Source organism: Lasioglossum baleicum, chromosome 2, assembly GCF_051020765.1.
Source record: "Lasioglossum baleicum chromosome 2, iyLasBale1, whole genome shotgun sequence".
Classification (NCBI taxonomy): domain Eukaryota; kingdom Metazoa; phylum Arthropoda; class Insecta; order Hymenoptera; family Halictidae; genus Lasioglossum; species Lasioglossum baleicum.
Window position 1 is genome coordinate 13,917,540 of NC_134930.1, and position 25,679 is coordinate 13,943,218.

General features: G+C 37.2%; 1 protein-coding gene across 1 annotated transcript in view; it reads left to right on the top strand.

Annotated features, from left to right (window-relative positions):
- The window catches only part of LOC143215543 (dynein axonemal heavy chain 1), a 149,784-nt gene that overhangs the window by 109,779 nt on the left and 14,326 nt on the right, over nt 1-25,679 (top strand). The window contains exons 37-49 of the mRNA XM_076437752.1: nt 1,035-1,243; nt 7,273-7,375; nt 9,080-9,208; nt 9,321-9,441; nt 14,001-14,131; nt 14,609-14,714; nt 15,546-15,700; nt 15,822-16,007; nt 17,041-17,431; nt 19,871-20,139; nt 22,401-22,708; nt 23,409-23,634; nt 24,156-24,351. Coding sequence (XP_076293867.1) covers nt 1,035-1,243; nt 7,273-7,375; nt 9,080-9,208; nt 9,321-9,441; nt 14,001-14,131; nt 14,609-14,714; nt 15,546-15,700; nt 15,822-16,007; nt 17,041-17,431; nt 19,871-20,139; nt 22,401-22,708; nt 23,409-23,634; nt 24,156-24,351 — 2,530 coding nt within the window. The remainder of the gene's footprint in view (nt 1-1,034; nt 1,244-7,272; nt 7,376-9,079; nt 9,209-9,320; nt 9,442-14,000; nt 14,132-14,608; nt 14,715-15,545; nt 15,701-15,821; nt 16,008-17,040; nt 17,432-19,870; nt 20,140-22,400; nt 22,709-23,408; nt 23,635-24,155; nt 24,352-25,679) is intronic.

The following is a 25,679-nucleotide window of genomic DNA, read 5'->3' on the forward strand; positions in this document are numbered from 1 at the left end:
CAATAGAAGATCTCATGTTCTCTCTATCACATTATAAACCAATCAATCCTATCCAACGTCTCCATTCATTACAATCCAACTCCTTAACTATCCGGATACGTGTTTCGCACGTAAACAGTTCAATCGAAAACTATTATATTTACATTACAGGGTGCTCCATTTGTATCCAGGAGTAAGTATTAGGTCCCAAATCAATGAGGAAGCGTTAGATTCCTAACCAATGGAAATAGGATCCAAATCTAAGAGTAACGATTAAGTTCCAAATCAATGAGTGGGGGTTAGGTTCTAAACTAACGAGAAGGGATTAGGCCCCAAATCCAGAATGAAATATTACGTCCTAAACCAATGAATTGGAGTTGGGTACCCAAATCAACTAATAGAAATTAAGTCCCAAATCATTGGGGAATAATTAGCTCCCTAACCAATCAGAAAATGTTAGGTCCCAAATCCAGGAGTAAGAATCAAGTTCCAAATCAATCAGTGAGGGTTAGGTCTGAGACCAACGAGTACGGATTAGGTCCCGAATCCATTAGTAAGAACCGGGTCTTAAACCAATGAATTAGGGTTGGGTCCCAAATCAAGAAATAACTGTTAGGTCCTCAGATCACGGAAATGAAAGAAAAACTAATATAAGCTTAATTATTAACCACTTGCCTTAGAATATCGTGTCTGACTCGTGATGAAGATTCTGAACAGATTCGGATGAAGATGTATGTTAATAATTTCCTTTAAACCGAAATAAAAATCAATTTTGGTCTTGTTAATGTACAGCTATTGGAGAACATATAGGCATACAATTTATATCAATTTTCTGCTTTTTTAGGAATTTTTAGGAATCTACAAAACAGTTCTGATCACTGAAACCGTAAAATAAATCGTACGGAAGGGGTTAAGCTATTAATTCTCCTTTTTTTACTGTACTATAATTACTGAAGGTCACCTAACAATGCTAAAACGCAAAGTAACACGTACCGCAAGGGGTGCTCCGTGTTCGAAGCTAGAGCCACGGCTAAGAAGTAATTGGTTTGTTGCAGATAAAGAACGAGTCGATGCTGGAGGACCTGAACAGCATGTTGAACAACGGTGACGTGCCGAACGTGTACCAGCCGGACGAGATCGAGCGTATATTCCACGCGATGCGTGGCCAGGTGCAGGAGGCCGGGCTGCAGATCAATAGGAGCAACCTTTTCTCCGCCTATGTGAACAGCGTTCGGAATAATTTGCATCTAGTCGTCACGATGAGGTATATCCTTCTCGCTGCTTGCTGTTCTACCCATTTTCCACTTTCCCCCATTCCATTCGCTTTTTTCCTCCCCATTTTCCCCCATCATCATCTCCACCACCCTGCCGGTTGATTCGGAATTGAAATGGGAATAAATAACCCTGGCTAACTATGGGTAATAACGGTCGAGACTGGCAAAGGGGAACACGGAAATTGAGATCGTCAGGATCCGACAACGGTCGCGCTCTTGACTGCCCATTCGATCGGTAATGAGTTTCTTTAGAGGCAATTGGCCCCGGCGATCGTTCACCGGAGCCATGGTGGGGTCACCGTGTTCTATAGAATTAATTCAATGGTTCTGGTCGGTGCTGGATACCGCAAAGCGATGGAAACTTACCCACGTGCTGGTTATGGTTGTGTGGATTACGAATAACATCATCTATCAGATGCAGTAAATATTCGATGGACACGAGAGCCTCGGGGTGGTTTGTTTACATAGTTCGTAGAGAGACACTGTTTTTTTTGTGCTTCAAAGACCGAGCCGAACGTAGAAAAGGACAGCGCGTGTAAACAAAGACCGCGCAGCAGAAAATATCGCACCGACGCGACGAGACGTTTTTACGATTGGATTATTTTAAACTCGACTTTCTCGAAAAGAATGAGAAAAGAATGATTACTATAGCGTAAAGTGACCAAATATAGTATAGTCGCCTATTATGGCACTACCTTATATCTTGTGAAGAGAAGTCGCACTCTAGTGAGAAAATCCTCAAACAATAATTTACCATGTTTACTCAACAATGTGCAGTGCAATCGCACCATATCTATTGATTTTAGTATCGATCCTCCGCCAGTTGTATCTCCACGTGTTGAATATTTTTGTGGTTGGATTTTCGATTGTATCTTTTTCGAGGAAGTTTAGTGATTTTGAAATGTTTGAACATATTTGTAGTTTCAGTTTATTTATATTAATGTTTGCCAACTGTTGGTTTGGGCTGAAATTCATTTCCTCTTTGTCAGTAGCTAGTATTATCAGTCCACGTGGAGTTCCCAATATGGCACTACCAAGGATTCACTAATATGGGTATAGCTATATATTGACATTCTTGGTGGGGGTGCCGAATGTGGCACTAGCTTTCATATTAGGGATTCAAGATGTACCATATTAAGACCTCCTTTTGCTGTAACCTGCAAATGACACATCACAAAAAAAATATTTCTCCCAAACTGTATTAATTTTTTAACAAACTTGACCCCAGAATCTTATAGGGAGGAAAAAGAGCATTCTAAAATAATCAAAAAATGACATCAACAAAAAGTGGTTCATATTTGGGGGCACTTTATCCTATAATTGATTCTTTAAAATTTAAACATTGAATTTTATTTTCAAATCGGGCACGAACTCGTGCAAAATCATCTAATATAATATAGAATAATTTAATTTAATTATAATAATTAACAAGCTAGCTACGTTGCTCGTTTATCGTGCTTCATCTGTTTCCAAGATTATTTGAAGGTCAACCTGACTTTTTAAATAGGAACTATAACGTTTCTTTACAGATTCTTATTGTACGGGAAAGAATGGGAAATTTTTACAGGAAACGTTTTTTGATTAGATCGCATCCTACATTGTTGGAAGAAAAATTTATTTTAGTTTTCGTTATTTTCACAATTTTGCGAAGACAATAATTTCATTTAAACAATGCACATACTCGGCACATAAACGGGTTATTATCTCGAAGATACGTTTGTTCGGAATAGACTGCGTGTTTTTTGGACACCATGTAGAAGCGGCAGCAAGAGTTCAGTAGATCCTGTCGTGCAATGGTCAGACACGTTCGACGGTAGACGTGACTGGATACTCCGCGCGAAACATTTTCTTTCCTTAGTAAAACGTCCTTACATCTTGTCGACAGGCGCATTGATAAATTGTCGATATCTCATTTATGTTTCACGATGTACCTATAATGTCGCCAAAGCGAATAAATTGAAGCTGGATCGATACAATCGCAGTTGAAATTGTTGACAAAGAACTCCAAAGAGTTCACAGAGAATTTCAAAGGAACTACTATACACTCAATTCATTTTTTACACGGTAAATATGTTAATACATCGACAACTTCTCGAGACTGGGCAATTTTGTTTGGACCGTGTCATTCAAAAATCGTGTGAAAAAGGTCCGGTAAAATGTGAAATAAATTTAATTTTTGATTATTCACGATACATTAAAAACAATTTATATCACGATTTATTAAAATTGTTAAATAAGGAAACACATTTTCATTTACCTTTCTAATCTATGTTCAAATCTATTGCCGATACTCGATTCGCTACACATGCATTTAGAAACATTTTGTACATACATTTGGAAACATTCCGACGCAACGTTTAATGTATCAAAGACGAACATCGGAAACAGTGGCCGGAACAATACGTTGGAATTGCATTGATGCCGCTTCATTGGAATTGAAGGGCAGGTATTCATAACAAGATCGGGGATGTCAGCTGTATTTAAGCGCAACACAATGTAATTACAATTCGCATTATCACGGGATTAGATTCCATAATGTTCCTCCGGTAGCTTTCACGATTTTCCAAGAGATAGTTCATTTTGAGAAACAGGAATTCGCGCAGGGATTAATTAATCTATTTACGTAACGCTGAATCTGTGAAACTTTTCATGTGATGAATTTAAAAATCCAATTTTACATAATAAAGATAGAAACCGCTTGTATACATAGAATTACGAGTTTTCATGAAACCAATCAATCGTTCATTCGGCTACACAGCATTTCCATTACTTTTTTATGAAATATCGATGTTTGAAAACTAAAGACATTAATTTACACAGCTAGCCCGGTCGCCTTATATTTTCAATTTCAAAAATCGGTTTTCGAGCTTTATATGAAACGGGTAGTTAAATGATCAAAGTTACTACAAATTGACGAGTTTTCATTAATCCAATCAATTTTGCAATTACAATTGAGCTACACAGAACTTTGTCTATTCTCTTATGAAAAATCGGTTTTTGCAAATTGCAAATACTAACTTAGCAAGCCAGCCCGGTTCTAAATACTATAATTAATGTTTTTGAAATTAATTATTCTGTCAGAAGCTTTTACTAAAATGGCAATTAAATTCTGTGGTGACGAGTCTTCTATAAATCATTTAACAAATATTAATTAATCTCCTTTTGCACGAGGAATGCAAAGACACGTAAGGAAACAAAGGCGTAAAGCTTTTGTAGAAAATGATTTTTTATTTTTTCTGGTTTATTAGGGGCATCCAATTATTATACATACATATGTGTCTAATGAATTCGGAAACACGCACGGTCGCACTCTATACATGACCAAACAAAGACATATGTTTGCAATGTGTGCGTAGAATTTTAATGACATTTTTTGCCATTTATACGCACGCTTCTGCGACTGTGCTCTGTCAAAGAAACGTGTAAAACTAAACCGAAATGTGTTGGAAAATCCGTGTAGAAGCGAACGAAACGAATGCAAAAGAACATCCGTTAATTATCCGCTAAAACGTATGTAGAGCCGCGAAATATTTAATAACTAAACATGAAAAAAAATCTGCTGAAAAAATAAGAAAAATATGGTTAGGGGAAAATAAATAGAATAAATATTGAAAAAATATATGTCGAACCAAATAAAACGTGTTGCAAAATAATATAAAGTGACTGGGAAACATGCGCAAACAAACCGAACTTGTTTTTCAGAAAAACTGCACAGATGAGGTAAAACTGCAAAATATGTGGGAGTAAATAAAACTTCTTGAAACACCGTATGTATCTGAATCAAATATATTTTTAAAAAATCTGACAAAAATTAGCAATATTCAAGTAAAATAGGACGTTTAGGTTCGACACATAATGCAAATGCGCATAGAATGAAAGCGATAGAAAGTGCAAAGATAAATAAAAAACATACTACAAGTAAAAAAAGACGTGCAAGATGAATAAATCGGTTTAAGCCTGCACATAAGCTTCAATTATATGTACAGAATCGATTTAAAGCCGTATAACGGGTTCAATTTAATAATAATCGATTGAAAGCTGTATAGAAGGTTTCATTGGATATAATCGATTTGAAGCTTCCTGCAACAGAATCCAATAAACAGTGTACGAACGAGTGCAACTCGTTTAAGGAAAACTCGTTTCGCAAACCGCGTTGAAATAAATCGAATATGCTCAACAAGCCGTACGGAATTCGATAGAACGTATTGAGTATAAAAAGGGTACATATGTATATGAAAGCAGCGCATGACCTAGGAGAAATTAATCGTTTCAGTAAAAACATTGTGTAAAAAGAGACACGAACGCGCAAAACATAAGAGAAAAATTTAGAATGCGGCAGTGGATGAAATGAAAAATTCCTAGATTGAAAGAGTTGCCGGAAGCTTTACATAGCTTCCATTTAAAACATGTGTGAACCATAAAACTTCCATTTAAAAATATGTTTTCGTAGCAGAAATTCCCGAAATAGAAATTGGAATGTGTTCGTTTAAATAGGACTGAGATAAACTGCGTATATATATATATATATATAAATATTGTTTTCATAGCACAAATCCTAATGAGAACAGAATAGTTTGTGAGATTAACCCCTTGCCCTACGATTTATTTTACAGTTTCAGTGATTAGAACTTTTTTGTAGATCGTAATTTCTTAAAAAAGGGGAAAACTTATATCTATCGTATTCCTATATGTTCTCCAATAGCTGTACATTAACAAAACCAAAATAGAATTTTATTTCGGTCATAGGAAATTATTGACATACATTTTTATTAGAATCTGTTCAGAATTTTCATCACCAGACACGATATTGTAAGGCAAGGGGTTAAATGTTCTCATTTGCATAGAACGTGTGAAATATAAAAATTAGAATTTTACTGTGAGAGGAAGAGACACCTCGATTTGTCAATTTTGAATAGTTTCTCAGTTATTATGGCAAATATTGACCATTTCCAGTAAATAGCAGAATTAAATAATTATTGTGACCAATATTGAACAGTTCTCAGTGAATAGCACAACAGCAGAATTAAATAACAATATCATGATAAATATTTAAAATTTCATTTATTATGAAAATTAAACTGTTTCCAGGGGACAGTACGACAGGAGTATTAAATAATTATTATGATTAAATTGATATTGCGAACACGTGTTCTATTTGCGACTTTTATGCAGACAACTCACAGCTCGAAGCTCATTTTGTGTATTTCTTATGGAACATCTGTTCATAATCGCCTTAAAATGTCTCTTCTTCGTAGAAATTTTATTATTAAGCTTCTAAAAGACCTGTTTCATAAGAATCCTTTTAAAAGAGATTCTTAAAGGCGACATGTCTTCCTAAAGAGAATCCATAAGAAGAAAATGTTCTTTCAGTGGATAATTCTGAGCTCGACACTCATTTGCACTTCTCCTATGAAATGTCTTTTAATAAAAGCTGGAAAATAACTCGGCTTAATGGGACATTTACTATAGCGCCTCTACAAGATCTGTCTCATAAGAACACCTTCTAGAAATCATTGAAGACAATATTTCTTTTCATAAAACTTCCATAAGAGTAAATATTATTTTCCTAGCGAAACCTCAGCTTGAAGATAAGTGGGTAGACTATGAAACAGTAAAACAATTTAAAAATACCATTCTATTGTTTTCAGCTCATTAAAATCAATAAAAATTGAGATAAATGTCTAAACACTAAAAATTCACAGCCAAAAAATTCAAAAACACAATTTTTGTCGATCTTTAATCGCCTTTCTAGATTCTTAAAAAATGTTTTTACTGTTTTATAGTCTAACACACTAATCAAAATCCTCGGTCTAAACAAAGACAACTGTTTTCTGTCGATCTCTGAAAGAATTGCGATGACGCGGAGTGAAAGTGGTCGATCATGGCAATAATCTTGATCAATTGACCGCGTCCTGTTGATTAGACCCGTTCGATGACCACTTGCTCCTCGACAGGGCTAATAAACGAATGATCCGTCGTTGACCTAATTTGATCAGACGACACTTTTGCCTGTTCACAGTCCAATCGGCGAGGTTTTCCGCGCTCGGATCAGGCAGTTTCCGGCGTTGGTAAATTGCTGCACGATCGATTGGTTTTGCCCGTGGCCGGAAGCCGCGCTTCAGGTTCGTAATCCTAATTTACTCTCGCCTCATCCTCATCCACATCCTCGTCCTTGTTCTCGAATGGACGCGGCACAGTTCATCGCACCAATAAACGCGATTACGGCTGCTCGTTGCTGCGTGGACAGTGGACGCTCTCTACGAATGAACCGACCATAATCGTCCTAGATGCGCGATATGAACTGCATTCTCGTGCTCACGCGTTTATGGCAACCATCGACAAAATGACACCGACCGGAAAATGCGTGTACAAAGATCCACAGTCTATAAAATCAAAATAATTAGATTGCTGATCTGCAGTCCTTGCAAGTGTTAATCATTCGAATTTATTGGAAATGATACCGCAGTATTTCCAAATTCTTTAAATGTTTTTGCTATTTTATTTGTTACTTAACATGTTCGCTACCACCGTCGCAAATATGTGACATCCATAATCTGATAGTTCACTTAAAAACAGTTAAATTAATTTCATGCACTCTCTCTCTCTCTCTCTTCGTTGTTTAAAGTCATAGTAAAATGGATAATTTTCAGAGAATCTGTGACTTTTTTCTACTAAACTGTTTTAATAAGGTGGAGTGGGGTAAGTTTGCCCTAGATTTTGCAAAGTAGGACTTTAAACTGATGTATTTTCAGTCTGGTATGTAAAAACTTAACGTTCTTGGTATCAAACTCTTGCCACAGCTATTACTGATGAATTAGTATTATGCAAGATTCTAATTTTGCTTGAAAATTATCATTTTGATTGGATATTGAACAAAGTGTCAACTAGGACGCACTTGCCCCATTTTCGGGGCAAGTCCGTTTCTGAGAGTTAAAAATGCTTTCGAATCTTGTTTCAAGTGCTACGGGGCAAGAAAAGAATTACATATTATCAAGCCTGCTACAAAATGCATTTTATTGCATTAAATATATTGTTTAGTTTTATAGTTATCCATTTTTAAACAAACATGTACGTTTATGCTGAAATATGAAAGAGGATACAGTGATATTAAAACAAAGTTGAAAAATGCTTCCGAACCTTATTATTTCAAGTGCTACGGGGCAAGAAAAGAATGATTAACAAGCCTGCTTTAAAATGCTTCTTATTGCATTAAATTATATTGTTTAGTTTTATAGTTATTCATACAGTACGCACTTACCCCACCGTGATAGTACGCACTTGCCCCGTATAGTAATATTTACGGGGCAAGATCATCTTAGTGTTTTTCTCAATAAATTTTAAAAAATACAATAAAAACGGTTTATTTCATGTAAATCTACATCAATATTTGTTGTACTGGCCTAAAATAACAACACAGAATATATTAATTACTTGTAAACTATCGCACGTTCCGGGTGACCTCAAAGTTGTACGTGTACCTCGCACGTGACTGTTTGGCATTGGTTGATTTAAGCGAGGAAAACACCTTTATTAAAATTCGCAAACAAAAACGAGTAGGCGTAATTTAAAGCAGTAAAAACATTACAAGAATTTGAAAATACTGTTATATTATTTTCAACCTATTATACATATTAAAATAGAAAATAGATTTCTATTTCACTCCAGTTTCGTGCAAATTCGGTAGAAAATATTTATTTTGCATAAAGATCAGCTGTTTAGTCTTTGTTTTTACGTGCACATTGAACAGTTGAATCAAACGGATCTTCTCGTACGAAAAATTGAACTTTTGACAATTGAATTGTAGCTGCGGTTTCGGCATTTTTCAGAGTGTCGCTATGCAATTTTTGACTGACATAAAGGACGAGTCCATCACCGAGAACATCCTGCAATCGATCGTCAGGATGTGCCAGTACATGCACTCGAGTGTGATAGCTGCGAGCGATATGTTCCTGAAGGTAAAAAACTTATTTGTATTTTCTGATAAATTATTATCATTTCATCTTCGGTTATGTTCATCCACTGTGTGTTGTGAAGGAGCATTTCGTTGAAATGTAAAATATTATGCAGGAACTGAATCGTCACAACTACGTCACACCAACATCCTACTTAGAGCTGCTATCTGGTTACGGTGATCTTTTGAATAAGAAGAAGAGTGAATTGGTCGCCGCAGCAAATCGTCTGACCACAGGTATGCAATTTGATTTATACTACTTGCCCGCAGCGCTGGCTCGCAGCAGAATTACTTTCCGGTGCAATGGAGATGCATCGTCCCTCGGCATCGATGCATATCACTTTGCTGGCCTTTAAAATATTGCCTCCTCGATCATTTATATTCCATGATTTATTCGAAGAATTTCCGATAACGTTGCTACAGGCAATATCGTTTCTTGCATAACAATTTCAATTTTCAATATTAATAAAAAAAACAATTTTTTTAAGGGAGTAGACTCGTGTTTCCAGGATTGCAAAGGTGCGGGATGCGCGTTTTCATTTCTCGATAATACAAAAAATATATAAAAAAAGCTTTTTAAAAACCACGCTTATATTAACATGCACTAAAAGGGAGAAAATAATTTTTTTTAATTTGATTATAAATATTTTTCCCCAAAATTTTAAGTAATTGGTTCAAAATTTCTTCTGTTATAAAATTAGTGTCGGAATAGATAGAAAAATTTAATATAAATTTAAGTAAAATCACGACATTAGTAACGCTTTTAATTTTATAGTCACTGATGTCATGATTTTATTTAAATTTATATTAAATTTTTCTATCTGTTCCGACACTAATTTTATAACAGAAGAAATTTTGAACTGATTGCTTAAAATTTTGTGGAAAAATATTATTAATCGTTTCACTGGATTGAATAGCTACATGAATAATGCATATTACGCCTCATAAACGTAAAAATAGAACTTTTGAGGTCGATCGCGGCCTAGATTGATCTTTTATCTAGCGCTTTTGACTACTGACAAATGCCATCTTCGTCGAGAAATGAGAATGCGCATCCCTTACAATTCCAGGAATGAGTCTGCCGCCTTAAACGAGTTAATTAAACGGAACTGAAGTAAGGTTTCTCCTGTTAATTAGTAGTTCGTGAAATTTTAACCGGTACTTCTAGAAATTTGTGTAAAATTTTAACCCTCTATCTCGACTGGTAGAGTAGTTATGAAGTGAAATGGAAAATATTAATTTTTGGCCTATTTTCCCTATTTAGTCGTGTGCGAGTACTCTGAAAAATATCTGACAAATGTTAAATACCCAGATGCATGTACTGTAATTAATTCAGATTTTTAGGTAGAACATCCTGGTTGCAAAAAATTGTAAATCGCACTATCCACCGTTGCAGAAACGAATGTCTCTATATCGAGAAATAATTTATACAAGTGTATTAATAATTCCATCGCCAAAACAAAGAGTCATAAAATAACAATAATTTTTAGTCGAACTGTTATTTTCGGTATCTGGGTAAAATAGAACTTGGAATTCTGGGAACGTATAATTAGTCCTATTGACTGAGTGCACAAAATTAATTAGATTCGGGTACATGGTGTCATAATCTCGTTAATAGATTACACCGTAACTTCATTAGGTAATTCGATTTCATTGTACTGTGATATCAAGTCCTAATCAAATTATATGGTTCAAACGTCTGAATTAATTTGATTATTGATTACTGTAATCATTAGTGTAATTGAGACATAACGTTATTCCACGAATAATTATTAGTATTAACTGAGTGTTCGATTGCATGGTAATTCTTAAATCGAATTAATCAGTCAGCTCAATTAGATGTCACTTTGTAATTAAAATTGAACACTATGAAAGTGAGTCAATGTGGAAATAAATCACTGTGAAATTGGGTCACTATTTTAATTTAATTTTATTACAAATTGAATACTACTGAGTAATCGGAGAATAATGTAACTCAATTATTAATTACACAGCAACAAATTGTTTTTCAACCACGTTAAAATAGACTATAAATAAATACATAATAAATTGAAGAAAGAATTAGTTACGTGACTGTGAAATAGCAAACTCGGAATTACTATTTCCTAGTGAAATAAAAAAGTTTATAGGAATGTGGAACACGATGGTGCTACTCCCGGAATTTGTTGCTCAACAGCCGGAAATTAATCGTTTCATGTCGGACATAGAATTCAATCAACGGTAAAAAATGAACTTTGCCGGGACATCCGTCAGACAACAATCAATTTATCAATAGGGCTTCGGAAATTACAACGCAGCTAGATGCATACCTCCCATTTTAATTAAAACGGCCAGCCGCGCGAACACCCGTCAATATTGTTAGGCTCTTCGAGGTCCTCGCATAACCGTCGATCTTCCTTTGACCCACTTAAAAAGTCTGGGTAACCTTGGAATCACGTGAAACGAAACGAAAACGATATTACTTTCCGAGTGGAAGTGTTCACATGATAATTCACATGGAGGTAATTGAATCATTATGTAATCAACGTACAATGTACATAAATTGCACAAGTAAATAACTATATAATTGAAGAGCAACATTAATGTACTGTATAATTGAAATACAATGTAAATAAATCGCGTAAGTAAATAACTGTATAATTGAAGGGTAATAAATGTACTGTATAATTGAAATACAATGTAATTCAATTACCAAGTTCAATTCCCACGTAATTGAAGCACAGAGTAATTTAATTTAATAATACAATACAATTAAAATGGATAATAATTAAATCAGTGTGAAAAATTGTATCGAACACCATGCCGCCAAGAACTCCATCCAGAAACTAAGTTCCGTGGTTCAGAGGTGAAAGACCGACTAATTTCGCAGACGATAAATTACACAGAGCCTGTCCGATAGAAGCCCGTAATACGTGCCAACTTTGGATTATTGATTCCAACCGGGGCTGCGACAAGTACTACCGCGAACACCGGAAACACTGTCAAAAATCGGAACTCGCTGAGACAAACGAAATGTACTTGGCTGGATCCCAGTTTATCCATATTTGAAAATATTAGATGAACGTGACACGGCCGGAAATATGTCTCTGAATAAATGACAATGAATGTAGACGACAGTTATGTGATCGCCACACATTTTCTACAATTTTTATACTATTTGTTCATCAACTTCCATGGAAATATTCCTAATATTATTTGAACCCATTATTATTAATTGAATTATTATTATTGAATAATTTTCATAAACTGATCAGTTGCTAATTCAAATCTGCCACCGAAAGTTGGTGCTGATATCTTTTTCTTTCAAAATGTTGGGTCAAAATGGGCCCAACACATATGATTGTCAAAACATAATCAGGTAAAGAACTCTAGGCGAAATTAAAAGAGGCTTTAGGTTATTATTGTAACAGCGAGTCTATAATAAAAATGTCATCAGGGCACATGACGTCAGAAGAGGTAACGTCAGAGATATAAAAAGAAACGTCAGGTTATAGTTGATCTCGAGAGTTCTGTATCTAAAGTTCGTGGAACGCTATGTATTTTTGTCCCCTTATGCGAAATCCTTTGAGTGGGCGTGGTCTTGTTGCTCTCAATCTTGACATGCTAAACCAGCGCCAAGCCAGTGCCCTAGAAACCAATTTGTGCTAATTTCCGGTTTCCAAGTCTTCACAACGTGTGCTGCAACATATACAGAAACAGACAATTATTCATTGCAATGTTCTCCATGTAGATTGCAGAGAGTGGGCGTGGCCTGTCCGCTCTCGAGTTTAACATATCCACAGTATTGTACCATAGGTAAACCCTCATCAATATACAATGCAATGCGAATAGTACTAAACAAAGAAGTAGCAATGTTACCATATTAAGTATCTCGAGTGGGCTTCGTCGCTTTTGAATTTAACAGAGTCAGAACAATTCCCCATAGGACAATCCACATTAAAATGCAGAACAAACTGTGCTAGAGAAAGAAGTAACAATGTAACGATATAAACTGTCTCAAGTGGGCGTGGCTTCGTCTCTCTCGAGTTTAACAGAGCCACGACAGTGTCCCATAGCGTAATTTACATCAACATTCAAAGCAAACTGTGCTACATAAACAAATAACAAAGTAACCGTATAAATTTTGTCGCGTGAGCGTGGCCTCTCCGATCTCGAATTTAACATACCCACAGTAGTTTGCCCCATAGGACAATCCTCATTAATATACATTTCAAAGCAAACAGTACTAAAGACAAAAGTAACAACTACATGAAGTGTCTCGAGTGGGCGTGACTTCGCCGCTCTCAGCTCTGCTACGCCCCTGTCCGTCCTCTCAGCCAATATTTTGCCAACCTATTTCAGACCATTATCTTTTCTCCATCCGCGACAACAACTCGAAGACATCGATTATTTCAGCACCAGAGAATCGCATGGGATGGGTCGGGCCATTTCGTACCGAAATTCCTTCAGTGTCTATAATGGGCTCTTTGGTGACCACGCGCTGTCGCGCTTTGTCCAACTCAGTGTGAATTCCGTCTGCATCTAACAAAGCTCTGCTGGCATTCCATTTCCAATCCCAGCCTCGAATCGATCCAATTGTTTGCGATGGACCCCGATGGTGATCATTCTGTCGTGCTCTGCCAGCTGTACGAGGCCAGCATCTCGACAAACGTACCACTAAATCACGTTCAGAAAAAGTCATTATCATCTCGATCCCATTGAGATATGTTTTCAGGAACATATAAACCGTGTATTATACATCAATAGCAATTATTAATTGCCTAGGCAAATAGTTAATAGTTCTTCATTATCTTCAGGTTTGGACAAATTGGCGAGCGCGGAGGTCGAAGTGAAAGACATGCAGGAGCTATTGGCGAAGATGAAACCGCAGCTGGAAAAAGCAGCGGAGGCCACGGCTAGAATGATCAAGAGGATCACTGTCGATACTGTTAGTATGACTCAATTAACCGACTAACTTTTACAATTGTCTAAATTAGAACAACCGCCCCTAATCAGGTGGCACAGGTGAGTGTCAACTGTGATTTAATTTAATCCTTCGAGGACGAATGTTGTATTGATGGCGCAATTTAATTATTGCCGTAACAAAAGGTCAAGAATATTGTAGGATTTTTGTTAGGATTTTTCCACAAACTACTTTTATTTTTCCTAAAACTAAAGACTTCGATGTAAAACTCACCTTCCAGAGGAAAATATTTTCAATATTTGAAACAATCCTCGTCCACAAAGGGTTAATTAACTCTCAACCCATGTACGAGCCAGTTTACAGAACGGTGTACAAAGGTTAAACAGCATGTATTACAAAACCGTTCAATGAAACAGCGTTTCCTCGCGCTGCAGTAAAGTTCTAACGAGCTAGAGGCTCGTGATCGACAACTCTAGCAAAAACTAGAATTGTTCCCGATAGATAGAAGCAGAGGAAACGAGACAGCAGGCGAAGGAGCAGGAAGCTATCGCTACAAGGATGAAATCGGAGAACCAGGCAATTAAGGACGAGGCCGAAGCCGACTTAAGTACGTCTCTAAACCCGATACATTGCGCAACATTTAACTGAATGAAAACCAGCGAGATTTCGTATTTTATCGCTGAGTTAATGCAAACACTTTGGCTCTCAACAGGAAACCCATTAACAGATCTCTTAATGACTTTGCTGTGCCTGAAAGGATCTTAATCAGTCTCCTAAAAATAACTTTATAATTTAATTTTTTCATATTTCGTCCATATTTATATTTCTTCACCTTTAATCATTTTCAATTCATTTATTTCTTCAATGTTAACAATGTTCGTTGTATCAATTTCTTTCAGTTTAATCATTCCAATTTTATTCAACCGTATGTACAATTGTAGTGACGAGATTTTTCTGATACAATATAGTTGTATATAAAATTCTTCAAGGTCAGCAATACTGTTTTCGTACGGGAACTTATATTTTTTCTTCGATATTCTTGTAGACCATGAAAAATCGAATCCAACGAGTACCATCATCATACCATTCCGATCATTCGATCTCGAAATATTTGTGTCTGAACGGTTGCGTATTAAAATGTCCATACTGAAGTATGGACTACAAGAATATCAAAACAAAAACATAGGATACCACTTGAAAAAATATCGGTGATCTTGAGATCTCATTAAATGTGTCCTCGTCTCCGAACTTCTACAGACTTCCACGAACGCTCCTGATCTTACACAATGTTCCGCAAACTTCTGCAGACTTCCACAAACATCTGCAATCTTGTGCAAACTTCCACGAACTTCTACAAACTTTCGACGCAACAAACACCAACAAATCCTCTAAATGAAAAGAATAGCTTATTATAAAATAAATAAAAAAATGTTTTCAGGTGAGGCACGGCCAATGTTGATAGCAGCGGAGAAGAGTTTGAAAGCGTTGAACAGGAACGACATCACCGAGGTGAAAGCGATGAAACGTCCTCCGGTGGGCGTGCTGTTGGTCATCGAGACGATTTGCATCATCAACAACGTGAAACCGATCAAGGTTATTATAATTTAATCGGAACTGCTCGTTTTTTTATGCATCCGTACGTCCTCGAGAGGGTGCTGTTTTTATTTTCTCCGCGCTAAATCCGCGCGTGAAAATCGCTTCGTTTCCCCCGCAGACCGAGACCGGGAAATTCGGCAAGGAGGAAACGAAGCTGGATTACTGGACGCCTGGCAGCCAAATGCTCAGCGATCCGGGATACTTCCTGAACACTATGGAGAATTACGACAAAGAAAATCTCACCGCTGAGATGATTAATAAGCTGAAGGTCTACATCGAGGATCCGAACTTCCAGCCGTCTAAGGTACGCCACCCCGGTTGTGCAAAAATTTCATTCGTCATGCTCGATGCAGGACCGATCGATCACTCGGCGCGCGTGTCAGGGTTTTTTTCTTTGAAACCAAGCACACAACGTGATGTAGTGTGCGCGAAATAGCTGAATGTTCGTAACATATCGTATTGATGACTTCGAATTTGTATGTGAAATGAGAGGATCTTTGAATCTTGCTTATCGACGGTTTTCTTTCGCTTACTTGTAATACACAATGTGAATTATGTTTGTGTGATGTAGAGAAATTAGAGGAGGGTTCACAAATTGCAAACGTCCCCAAAATTTGTTCAAAAATGTTCCCAAGTGTACTTAACAATTCTCGACACCGCACATCCGATCTGGACAAACTTTTCTTGATTTCAACCCGGGAGGTTCTCTCTCTCTCTCTCTCTCTCTCTATCATATCAATATTTTTCCCCGTCAATGAAATTAATCTTGCAACATGAAAAACTCCTTAATCTGTTAATACCCCTCCAGTCTCGGGGTGTCTCACAAGAATCTGACAGTTTACTAATGATCTTCAGAAAATGGATGATAAATTACTGAACATCTCGCAAATATTTTCAATTTCTGAATTTCTCTCTGGCCTGACATCTTATTCTTTAAAAGAGACAAGCCCCCATCGCGCCGCGATAATGTGAATTTAAATATCTCGGAGAATTTAATCAAATTCTCAAGCAGGAATTCGCCTTTCGTCGAGAGATGCGACGCGAACGGCGCGAATAGTCGACGAGGAACAGTTTAGAAATTGTTAACGAGCAACAGAGTGTCTCGTGCACGTCGAAAAGTTTTGTTGGGACGAGTTCAAAATAACGTGCAGAGTTGGAGTTGGTGATAAACAGACCCAGTGCCTTATTAGATCGTGCGCATTCGTTGTGTTCTGCATACATCGTATTCTAAATGTATCCTGTATTTTTCATGCTGTATATTCTGTATTCTACATACAAAATAGAGTACATAATTATAATAGTATTTGTAAATACTGATCATCCTGTTCCTATTTTAGATCCAATACGTTTCAAAAGCGTGCCACTCACTGTGCCTATGGGTACACGCGATGTACAATTATTACTTCGTCAACCTGAAAGTGAAACCTAAAATGGAGGCTCTAGCAATGGCTGAAGAAGCCCTAGTAGAGACAGAGAAGACGTTACAGGCGGCCGTGGAGAAGCTGCGTGAAGTTGAAGAAGGTATTGACAAACTGAAAGCGCTCCTACAAGCTGAAGAGGAGAGGAAAGCTGAGCTCGAGAGGCAGAAACAACTTTGCGAGGACAGAATGGGCAGAGCTGTTAGGCTTATTGCAGGTCTGGCAGAAGAACAAAAAAGATGGAAGACCACCGTTGCTGACATCCACAAGTCCTTGAAGAACGCTGTCGGCGACATACTTCTCGCTTCCGGTACGAATACACTTTTCTCACTGTTTTAGAGATGTCAATAAGGTGATCGAACTACGTTTCACAAAACAAACTTCAACGAACTGTAATATCATGATCTTCGTGTGACCTTGAACAATTTTCCTGACAATTTCTTCCTTTTTTTACAAGACTTCAAGGTCATCGATGTTCTTCTTAAAATGACAATTGAACGACCTGCAATATTATGTCCTTTATACGATTTTGAACAATTTTCTTCGGGGTCGAGGTTCTTTTTAAAATGAGACTTCAGCATACAATATTCTAACATCAACATTATCAGTGACAATGCTTTCCAAAGTCAAAATAGTTGCAGTTGTCTGGCCGCAAACAGATCGATTCTACCTGAAACTGTAATCTCGCTCACTTCTCCGATTCCATACGTGCTACGCGACTCTCGCCTGACCAATAGCTATCACATTCTACTTTGATGCCAGTGGTGCTAATCAGTGGTGAATACGTTACCCTCAAAAAGTATTAAAAATAGACATCGAACCGTTTTCGTTTAAACGTAGTACTATCCAAGAATTTATTTCATTCGACACTGTTAGACACAAGTAAATTGAACATATTTATTTAAAGTATATTTATTAGAATCATTCATTGAGACAATGACTTCATAAAAAATATAAATGGCTATCTAAAATACAGATTCATGCTCTTAAAATTATATTTACCTTAAATATTTTTTTAAAAAGAAGTAATTAGACGCTAATTGGGTGTTTGTTAAAAATATTCTTTAGAAACTCTGTTTAATACAATTAAAGCATTCATTACCTCAAACTTATTATTTAATCATGAACGTAATCAATTATGGATGCAGAGAAAACACACTCTTATTCAATTATGAATCAATGCATTAACCATTTCATGGAAATATTTCTCAAATATTTCATGGTTGATTTAATAAGACGTTTGTTTCAATTAATTAGTTTGACCGTGCTGAAAAGTACACTATTGGAATTCGTTGTTAAATACATTTAGTTACGTTACTAGTTAGATTAATCAATATATTAATAAAAATATGTTCATAGATGCATTAATACACACATTAATAAATAATTTTGTTAAACCAACCTTGTTTTTAAGAGAGCACAGTGAGTAGCATATAGAACACAGGAAATCCTCCGATAAGGTTTTACAATTACGAAGCTCACTGTGTGTGTGTAGTTTCCGTAATTACATCCAATTTTACTAAAAATACTATTTAACCACTGGATAAAACTTTTCGCAAGTTTCCTTGAAATCGAGATCGTACCATGTATTACAGCTCCGCGTGTAAGCTGATTACACCGATTGCCTGATTAATTGCTATCACATGCTACTTATAGACACTATAACGTCCTATCCACTTTACCCGATCTAAATGCTTCGTGCTTGAACATTTTCCACACGAAAGCTTCTTCTATTTCAGCATCGTTACCACGAATCTCTCCTAACAATTGGGGCAGAACATGCTTGTCAGAGATTATATTGTTAAGTGAAAACTTCTTTACGCGTACCGCGTACACAATTGCTAGTCAGTGAATGAGCCTCATCCGTCACGCTCCAAGGTGAAACGCTATTCGGGTAAACTCTATTTGCGAACGGTGGAAATAGTATTTATGAAGAATGTATTACAAAAGTACTAAACGTGCGCAAAATCAATAGTTTTAAATACTTTAATTTATATTATCATAATCTATATGTATAAATAAAAACCAAATGCTGTTCGTTGGTAAGCGCATCACTTGAGAACGGCTGGACCGATTTGGCTAATTCTTTTTTTAAAATGTTCATATTAGTCCGAACTAGGTTATAGGATAAGAAAAATTTTTTTTTGTTTCTTTTAAACCCAAATTCTCCTATCATAAAGTGCGATCCTCCACCTTCAATTCGAGCCCTCAAACGTTCGACAATTCCAATAAGAATGCATACTATAATCGGCGTGAAAATTTTCTTTAAAACCGTGCGTATTTTCTGAAAACTAGTGATTGCGGTTTTGTCCATTTCTAAATCATACACAGAAGCCGCCTATATTAAAAAATTACAAGTGTTTAAAGTTGAGCGATTTCCAGTGTTTTTGACAGGTCAGTAAAATCGCACAAGTCGCTGAAAATCGCTCAACTTTAAACAGTTACAACTTTTGAACCATTGATCCTCCAGGATCGAAACTTGCCTCTTTGAAAAAGGCGGAAAAGGAGAAAGGCAAAAATTTCTGGTTGCGCAAGGAAAAGTTTACCCGCATGTGGTGCCGAAATCGTGTTATAAGAAAGTCCAGTGCAATTCAGTTGGCGGAATTAAGGGAGCATTTCTTCAGTTCACATTTCGAGTGATTGCATGGTTGAATTAGATTGTGACACCCAGTGTATAGGCAGTCGATTAGAAGTTTCCGAGTATCGATGAACGGTCGGGCTTTTTCCAATCGTTTTTCACCTCGGATAGGAGCGATAGCCTACTTGACGCCGTTCACGGACACGTACCGAGCCAGCCTATTGAGTTCCTGGCAAGAACTGCTGGAGGGTGTGCCTCACACGCCGGGCAGCGACCCGGTCTCGACTCTCGCCGATCAGGTGGAGATAAGGAAATGGCAGATCGAGGGCTTGCCAAGGGACAGCTTATCCGTGGAGAACGCGGTCCTGGCGATGCAGTCTAGTCGATGGCCACTTTTCATCGACCCTCAGGCACAGGCGAATAAGTGGATACGCTCCCTGGTGAGTCGAGTTCAGACACTTAACCGTTTACCACCGAAATTACCTCGGAATCTGCTTGCTCTACAAAAAAATGTTTCGAGCGAAAGCTGTTCGACATCAAACGGTGCGCACGATGTGATCATCGATTTTTTTATATTTCACTATTTTAGCGAGATATGAAGATGACCTTGAACTGTCGATTCATAACGTGTAATGTTTCACCTCGCGTTTCAAAAGAGTATCGACTGCCAAATAAAATACCATTGAGGCGTGTGGGGTCAAAAGTTGATAGTGATCGTAATATCCAAAGAATAATTTCGAGATTCCAAGGTCGCTGATATTTTTTAAATGGAGAACATTATATTTTTTTCTTCGATAGCCTTGCAAACCATGAAAAACCGAATCCAACGACTACCAACACCATCCCATTCTTTTTAACGCATTATTTAATACAATACTTTCAGACACAAATATCTCGAGATTAAATGATCGGAACGGTACAGTCGTGGTAGTCGTTGGGTTCGGTTTTTCGTAGTCTGAGAGGATATCGAAATAGAAGTACAGGTTGTGCCATTTAAAAAAATATCGATGATCTTGGAATCTCGCAAAACAGTGCCTCTTGGGACGGTATAAATAAGAGATATTTAATACTATTTACTGTTCAGTAATAGTAACCCATATATCATAGATTCTCACAACTATCCAGAAACTTTTGGGGAACATTGTACGTTTCCATCGCCATCTCCGAAATAAGAAAAGGTTAAGCCTGATTTATGTTCTCGGCGCTATGCATACAAACGACAGTCCTCGAAAAAAATCGTAAAACGGCAAGGGTAGAAACCCTTGCGTCACGGGGGAGACACCATTTCTCGTTTTGCTATGCGTGGGCTGCGAATGTAGGCTAGGGTGAATCATAGCTATACTTGGCAAAAATTAATATTGAGATTTTGTTTTAAATTCTATAGTCGACAGATAAGCACCAAAATGATAAGCACCATCCTAAATCGTACACGTTACAGTCAGCAAAACAACACAATCAAAATTGAAAAATATATATATATATATATATATATATATATATATATATGGAAAGCTTTTTAAAAACCACGCTTATATTAAAATGCACTAGAAAGGAGAAAATAATTTTTTTTAGACATTAGTGACTATAAATAAAAGCGTGGAGTGCTAAACTATATTGACGTAATTTTCGTGGGCGCTCCACGCTTTTATTTATAGTCACTAATATCTAAAAAAATTATTTTCTCCTTTTCCAATATTAACAAAAATCAGATCAAACGAGTTCGTTTTACGAAACAAAGACTGCATAATTAAGATACATCTTCCTTCGAATTACGTGCTAATTAACTTAGCAGTTCTTTTGGTATGAAATGGAGGCAAAGAGACTTCACTTAATTATCGCATGATTAAACGGAAGTCTGGAAATGAACAGGTTCGAGGCTAAAACGCAGTTCGTTCCGTATTTTGTTCGATAACACGCACCTGGGATCTGACACGAGTTTAAAATTAAAAGCTACCGTTGTTTTAGGTCCATAAAACCATCCTGAAGCTGCTATATCCTACATAGCACAGTTTAATTTGATTAACTGCTGCCCCCCTTACAATTGAATTCCAAGGTTCTTTGTCCAATTCATCTGGAAAATTCTCGGCAAATTATATGCTAAATTATATGCGAATGACGTACATGAATATTGTTATGAGCGGACAGAGTTTTGTGACCTGTCCCATTTATGCGGAACAGCTTCATGAATAAACGGGATAACGTAAAACATTTTTAAAAAGACCTAGAGCTTGAATAAAATAAGACACTATATTAAATGACCGTAGTGTGTGACACATAGATGACAATGTCTCCATTGTTTCTCTGGAAAAATACCTAGGATAAATTTTAAGAGGTATATTTGACGAAGACCAAAAGAATTTTTTGTCAAGGTTATTCTGTCGAGAAATTTTTCAAAAGCAAACCTGTATTTCTGTTTTGATATTCTTGTAGAGCACGAAAAGACGAGTCCAACGACTACCATGACTATACTGTTCCGACCAACTGATCTCGAGACACTTAGTATTAATACCATATCTTTCAGACATAATTATCTCTAGATTGACCAATCGAAATAGTATGATGTTGGTAGTCATTGAACTCGGCTTTTTCTGCCCTATAAGAATATCGCAGAAAAAATTTAGGTTTCCATTCAAGAGAAAAGACCTTGATGACCTTCAGTCAATGTCTGCAGCAAAAGGTAATAACTCTTGCATTGTTATAGTACAAGCAGGGAATATCCATCGCAAAGATGGCAGACAAAGAAATCCTCCGTGTCCTCGAGTCCTGCGTGCGGTTCGGCAGAGCTTGTCTGATAGAGAACGTTGGCCTAACGCTGGAGGCCGGCTTGGACACCATACTCATGCGATCGTTATTCGAGCACGGTGGACAATTATGCGTGAAGATCGGAGAGAACATCGTCCCTTACAAGAGCGAGTTCCGTCTGTTTCTGACTACTCGACTCTCGAACCCACACTACACGCCGGAAACCTCGGTGAAGATACTGCTAGTCAATTTCGCGCTCACAGCCACGTAAGCCGCCAATTTGCTTGATTAACCGCGGTAGCACCGACCGATCCCGTCGATCTCAAATTTAATTAAACGCCTACGCTGTACTGGTTGGGCATAAACCGTAAATGCGAGCATCTAAATATCTCAATTATTTTTGGTGACCTGAATATAAACCGATACAATTTTAAAAGACACATTTGATGATGTGGTGAAAAGAATTTCTTCTCAACGTTATTCCCTCGAGATTTCAAGGTCACCGATATCCTCATAGAACATGAAAAGACCAATCCAACGACTACCATGACGACACCATTCCGATCGCTTAATTCCGAGATACTTGTGTCTGAAAGTATTAAATAATTAATTTTCAAACCTGAATACCTCGAGATTGAGCGAACGGAATGACATGATGTTGGTAGTCGTTGGAATGGGCTTTTCGTGCTCTACAAGCACATCGAAGAAAAAATATAGGTTTTTGTTAAAAAAAATTTCGGTGACCTTGAAATTTGAATTTTGTCTTCTGTTATATTTTATTAGTAATTCATGACAACTACAGTTTCGAGTATTTTTGCGTCTCCCGTATCGTACTAAAAATATTCGAAAAATCGGCGTATCTTCGAGCTGGGTTCCTCGTTAGAGGTATAACAGCTTAGACGTTTGCTAGCGCGGTGAAAAACGTGAAAATTCGCGTATGGTAACCTTGGACGTTCGGTGTGAAAAGCGGTCTAGAGGATCAAGTGCTCTCGTTGGTCGCGATCCAAGAGCGACCGGATCTCGAACAGGCGAGAAACGCTCTTATTATATCGAACGCCGAGATGAGGAGCGAACTGTTGGAAATCGAGGACAGGATTTTATACAGGCTCTCGTTGTCAGAGGGCTCGGCCGTCGACGACATCGACTTGATTCTCACTCTGGAGGCTTCGAAAGTCAAAAGCGAGGAGATCAAGGTACGCTTATTACGAACATTACACCTGGTCTCCTGATTTCATAGCGGTCCTTCTACGATCGAAACGTTCCTGATCATTTTAATGGCTAGTTTTTGTTCTCATATCGGATTTCGCCGAGCAATCGGAGCTCTTCCACAACGTGAAATTTGCGTCTCATCCTCTCACAGACAAGCACACTTGAACAATCAATTAATTTATTCTAATTTCAATTATATTCGTAAATACAATGTTCAGTTTCGAATTCTGTATGAAGTAGTAGTAAGCTATTTATGGTTTTAGAGAGACAACATTGTAAAAATTTATCGAATTGTATTAAATTTAATTTTTTAAATTCGTAAAATTTATTTTTTTAAATTTATAAAATTTATTATTAAGCGAGTGAAATCGTTGTTTCATTCAACCATTAACTGAAAATGTTCTGTTATAGACATTTCTTTCGTATTCTATGTTTCGAACGCATCTGTATAACTGTAACAGTAGTTTCTCGCGTTCCATGTGAGTCACGTCACCCATGCTATTAGGTGAAAATGGAAGAAGCGGAGATCACTCAGGCGGACATCGAGATGACCAGGTCGCTGTACATTCCCGTTGCCATTCGAGGACAGATACTATTCTTTTGCCTCTCCGATCTGCAATATATTGATACCATGTACCAGTACTCGCTCGAATGGTTCGTCGAGATCTTCAACAACAGCGTCCAAGCTACCGAGAAGAGCGGTACTGTAACATTATTATTACTATTACGCTTCTAAGAATATTATGCTTCTTTTATCAATAGTCAAAATGTCCAGTTCCTAATTTTTTCTTTCACAATTGCTGAAATCCGAAGGATAGTTTCATCAGAAATTTTCTCAAAATCACTGGCATTAAAATTCAGACAATCTAAAATGACGGGTTCTAACATTCTTAATTTGCGATTAGTAAGATTGTAAAGATGCTCTCTCTCTCTCACTCTTTCCTGAGGAATTATTTACCATTTATTTCTTGGGGTATATACTATTGGGAAAATGGCTAAAAATTTGTATAGACGCATTCTTGTTATCTTTATAAAATAATGTGAAATAGTTATTTCTAGTTACTTCTATACTCCTAGAATTTCTGTTTTTTACTAGCAAAAAATTGAGTTATATGACTTTTTACGACTTCGTTTGAAATTAAATTTGGTGATGTTGCATTTGATTAATCTGAGACGATGGGCACATCCTCTCCTTAAACAGCACACGATTTTTAACTTTAAGCAAGCATAACTCCTGAACCATTGATCCTGCAGGATCGAAACTTCGATCTGCAGCCGCCCCGGGTACAAATCTACTGGATTACATACTAAATACATCATAATTTGTAGGAGAAAGGCACAAATTTTGAGTCCGGTAAAGTAAAGTTTTCCCATGTCGTATAGCGAACAGAAGTCGTATACCGAGTAAAATTTGTCACGTCTAAACAGGACAAATTTCGAATTAGACGTACTCCAAAGCAGACGTATACCTAGGTATTTACCACTGTAGTGTAAAAAAAAGAGTTATGTGTATTAGAGGATCAAAATGAACAAGACTCACCTATCGGTCGCGGGAGAGTAGGGTCAATCGTCGGACAGTGTTTAGGGTGATTAATATTTATGGTACGCCGAACCGAGGTTGAACAGAGCAAACAGGGGTGGCGTCGCATCCCGATTTGCTGTGTCCCTTCTGTTCCCACGACCCTCGTCCTTCTTTCTTTATTCCGAAGGACGTGGATGGTGTCGTAGATAAAAAGTTGAATCGCTGTCACGAACGGAATCTCTCGTGTCTAACTGTATACACCCGAAGACGCCGTGTGTCTGCGAACTTTTATTAAAATTTATTGTCGTGCACGTCCCGTTGAATCGAGTTCAACTTCCATACTCGAGCCAACTCTTTCCAATACGATATGAGTGTACCTCTATACGTTTATATAGCTCATATCCATAGAAACGGAACACGTTCTAGCCTCGCCACTCTTATTTATCCTGCGATGGCCTCTCGTCGCTCCAGGAAAATTCATTGCAAAAAATCTTTGTTATTTACAAT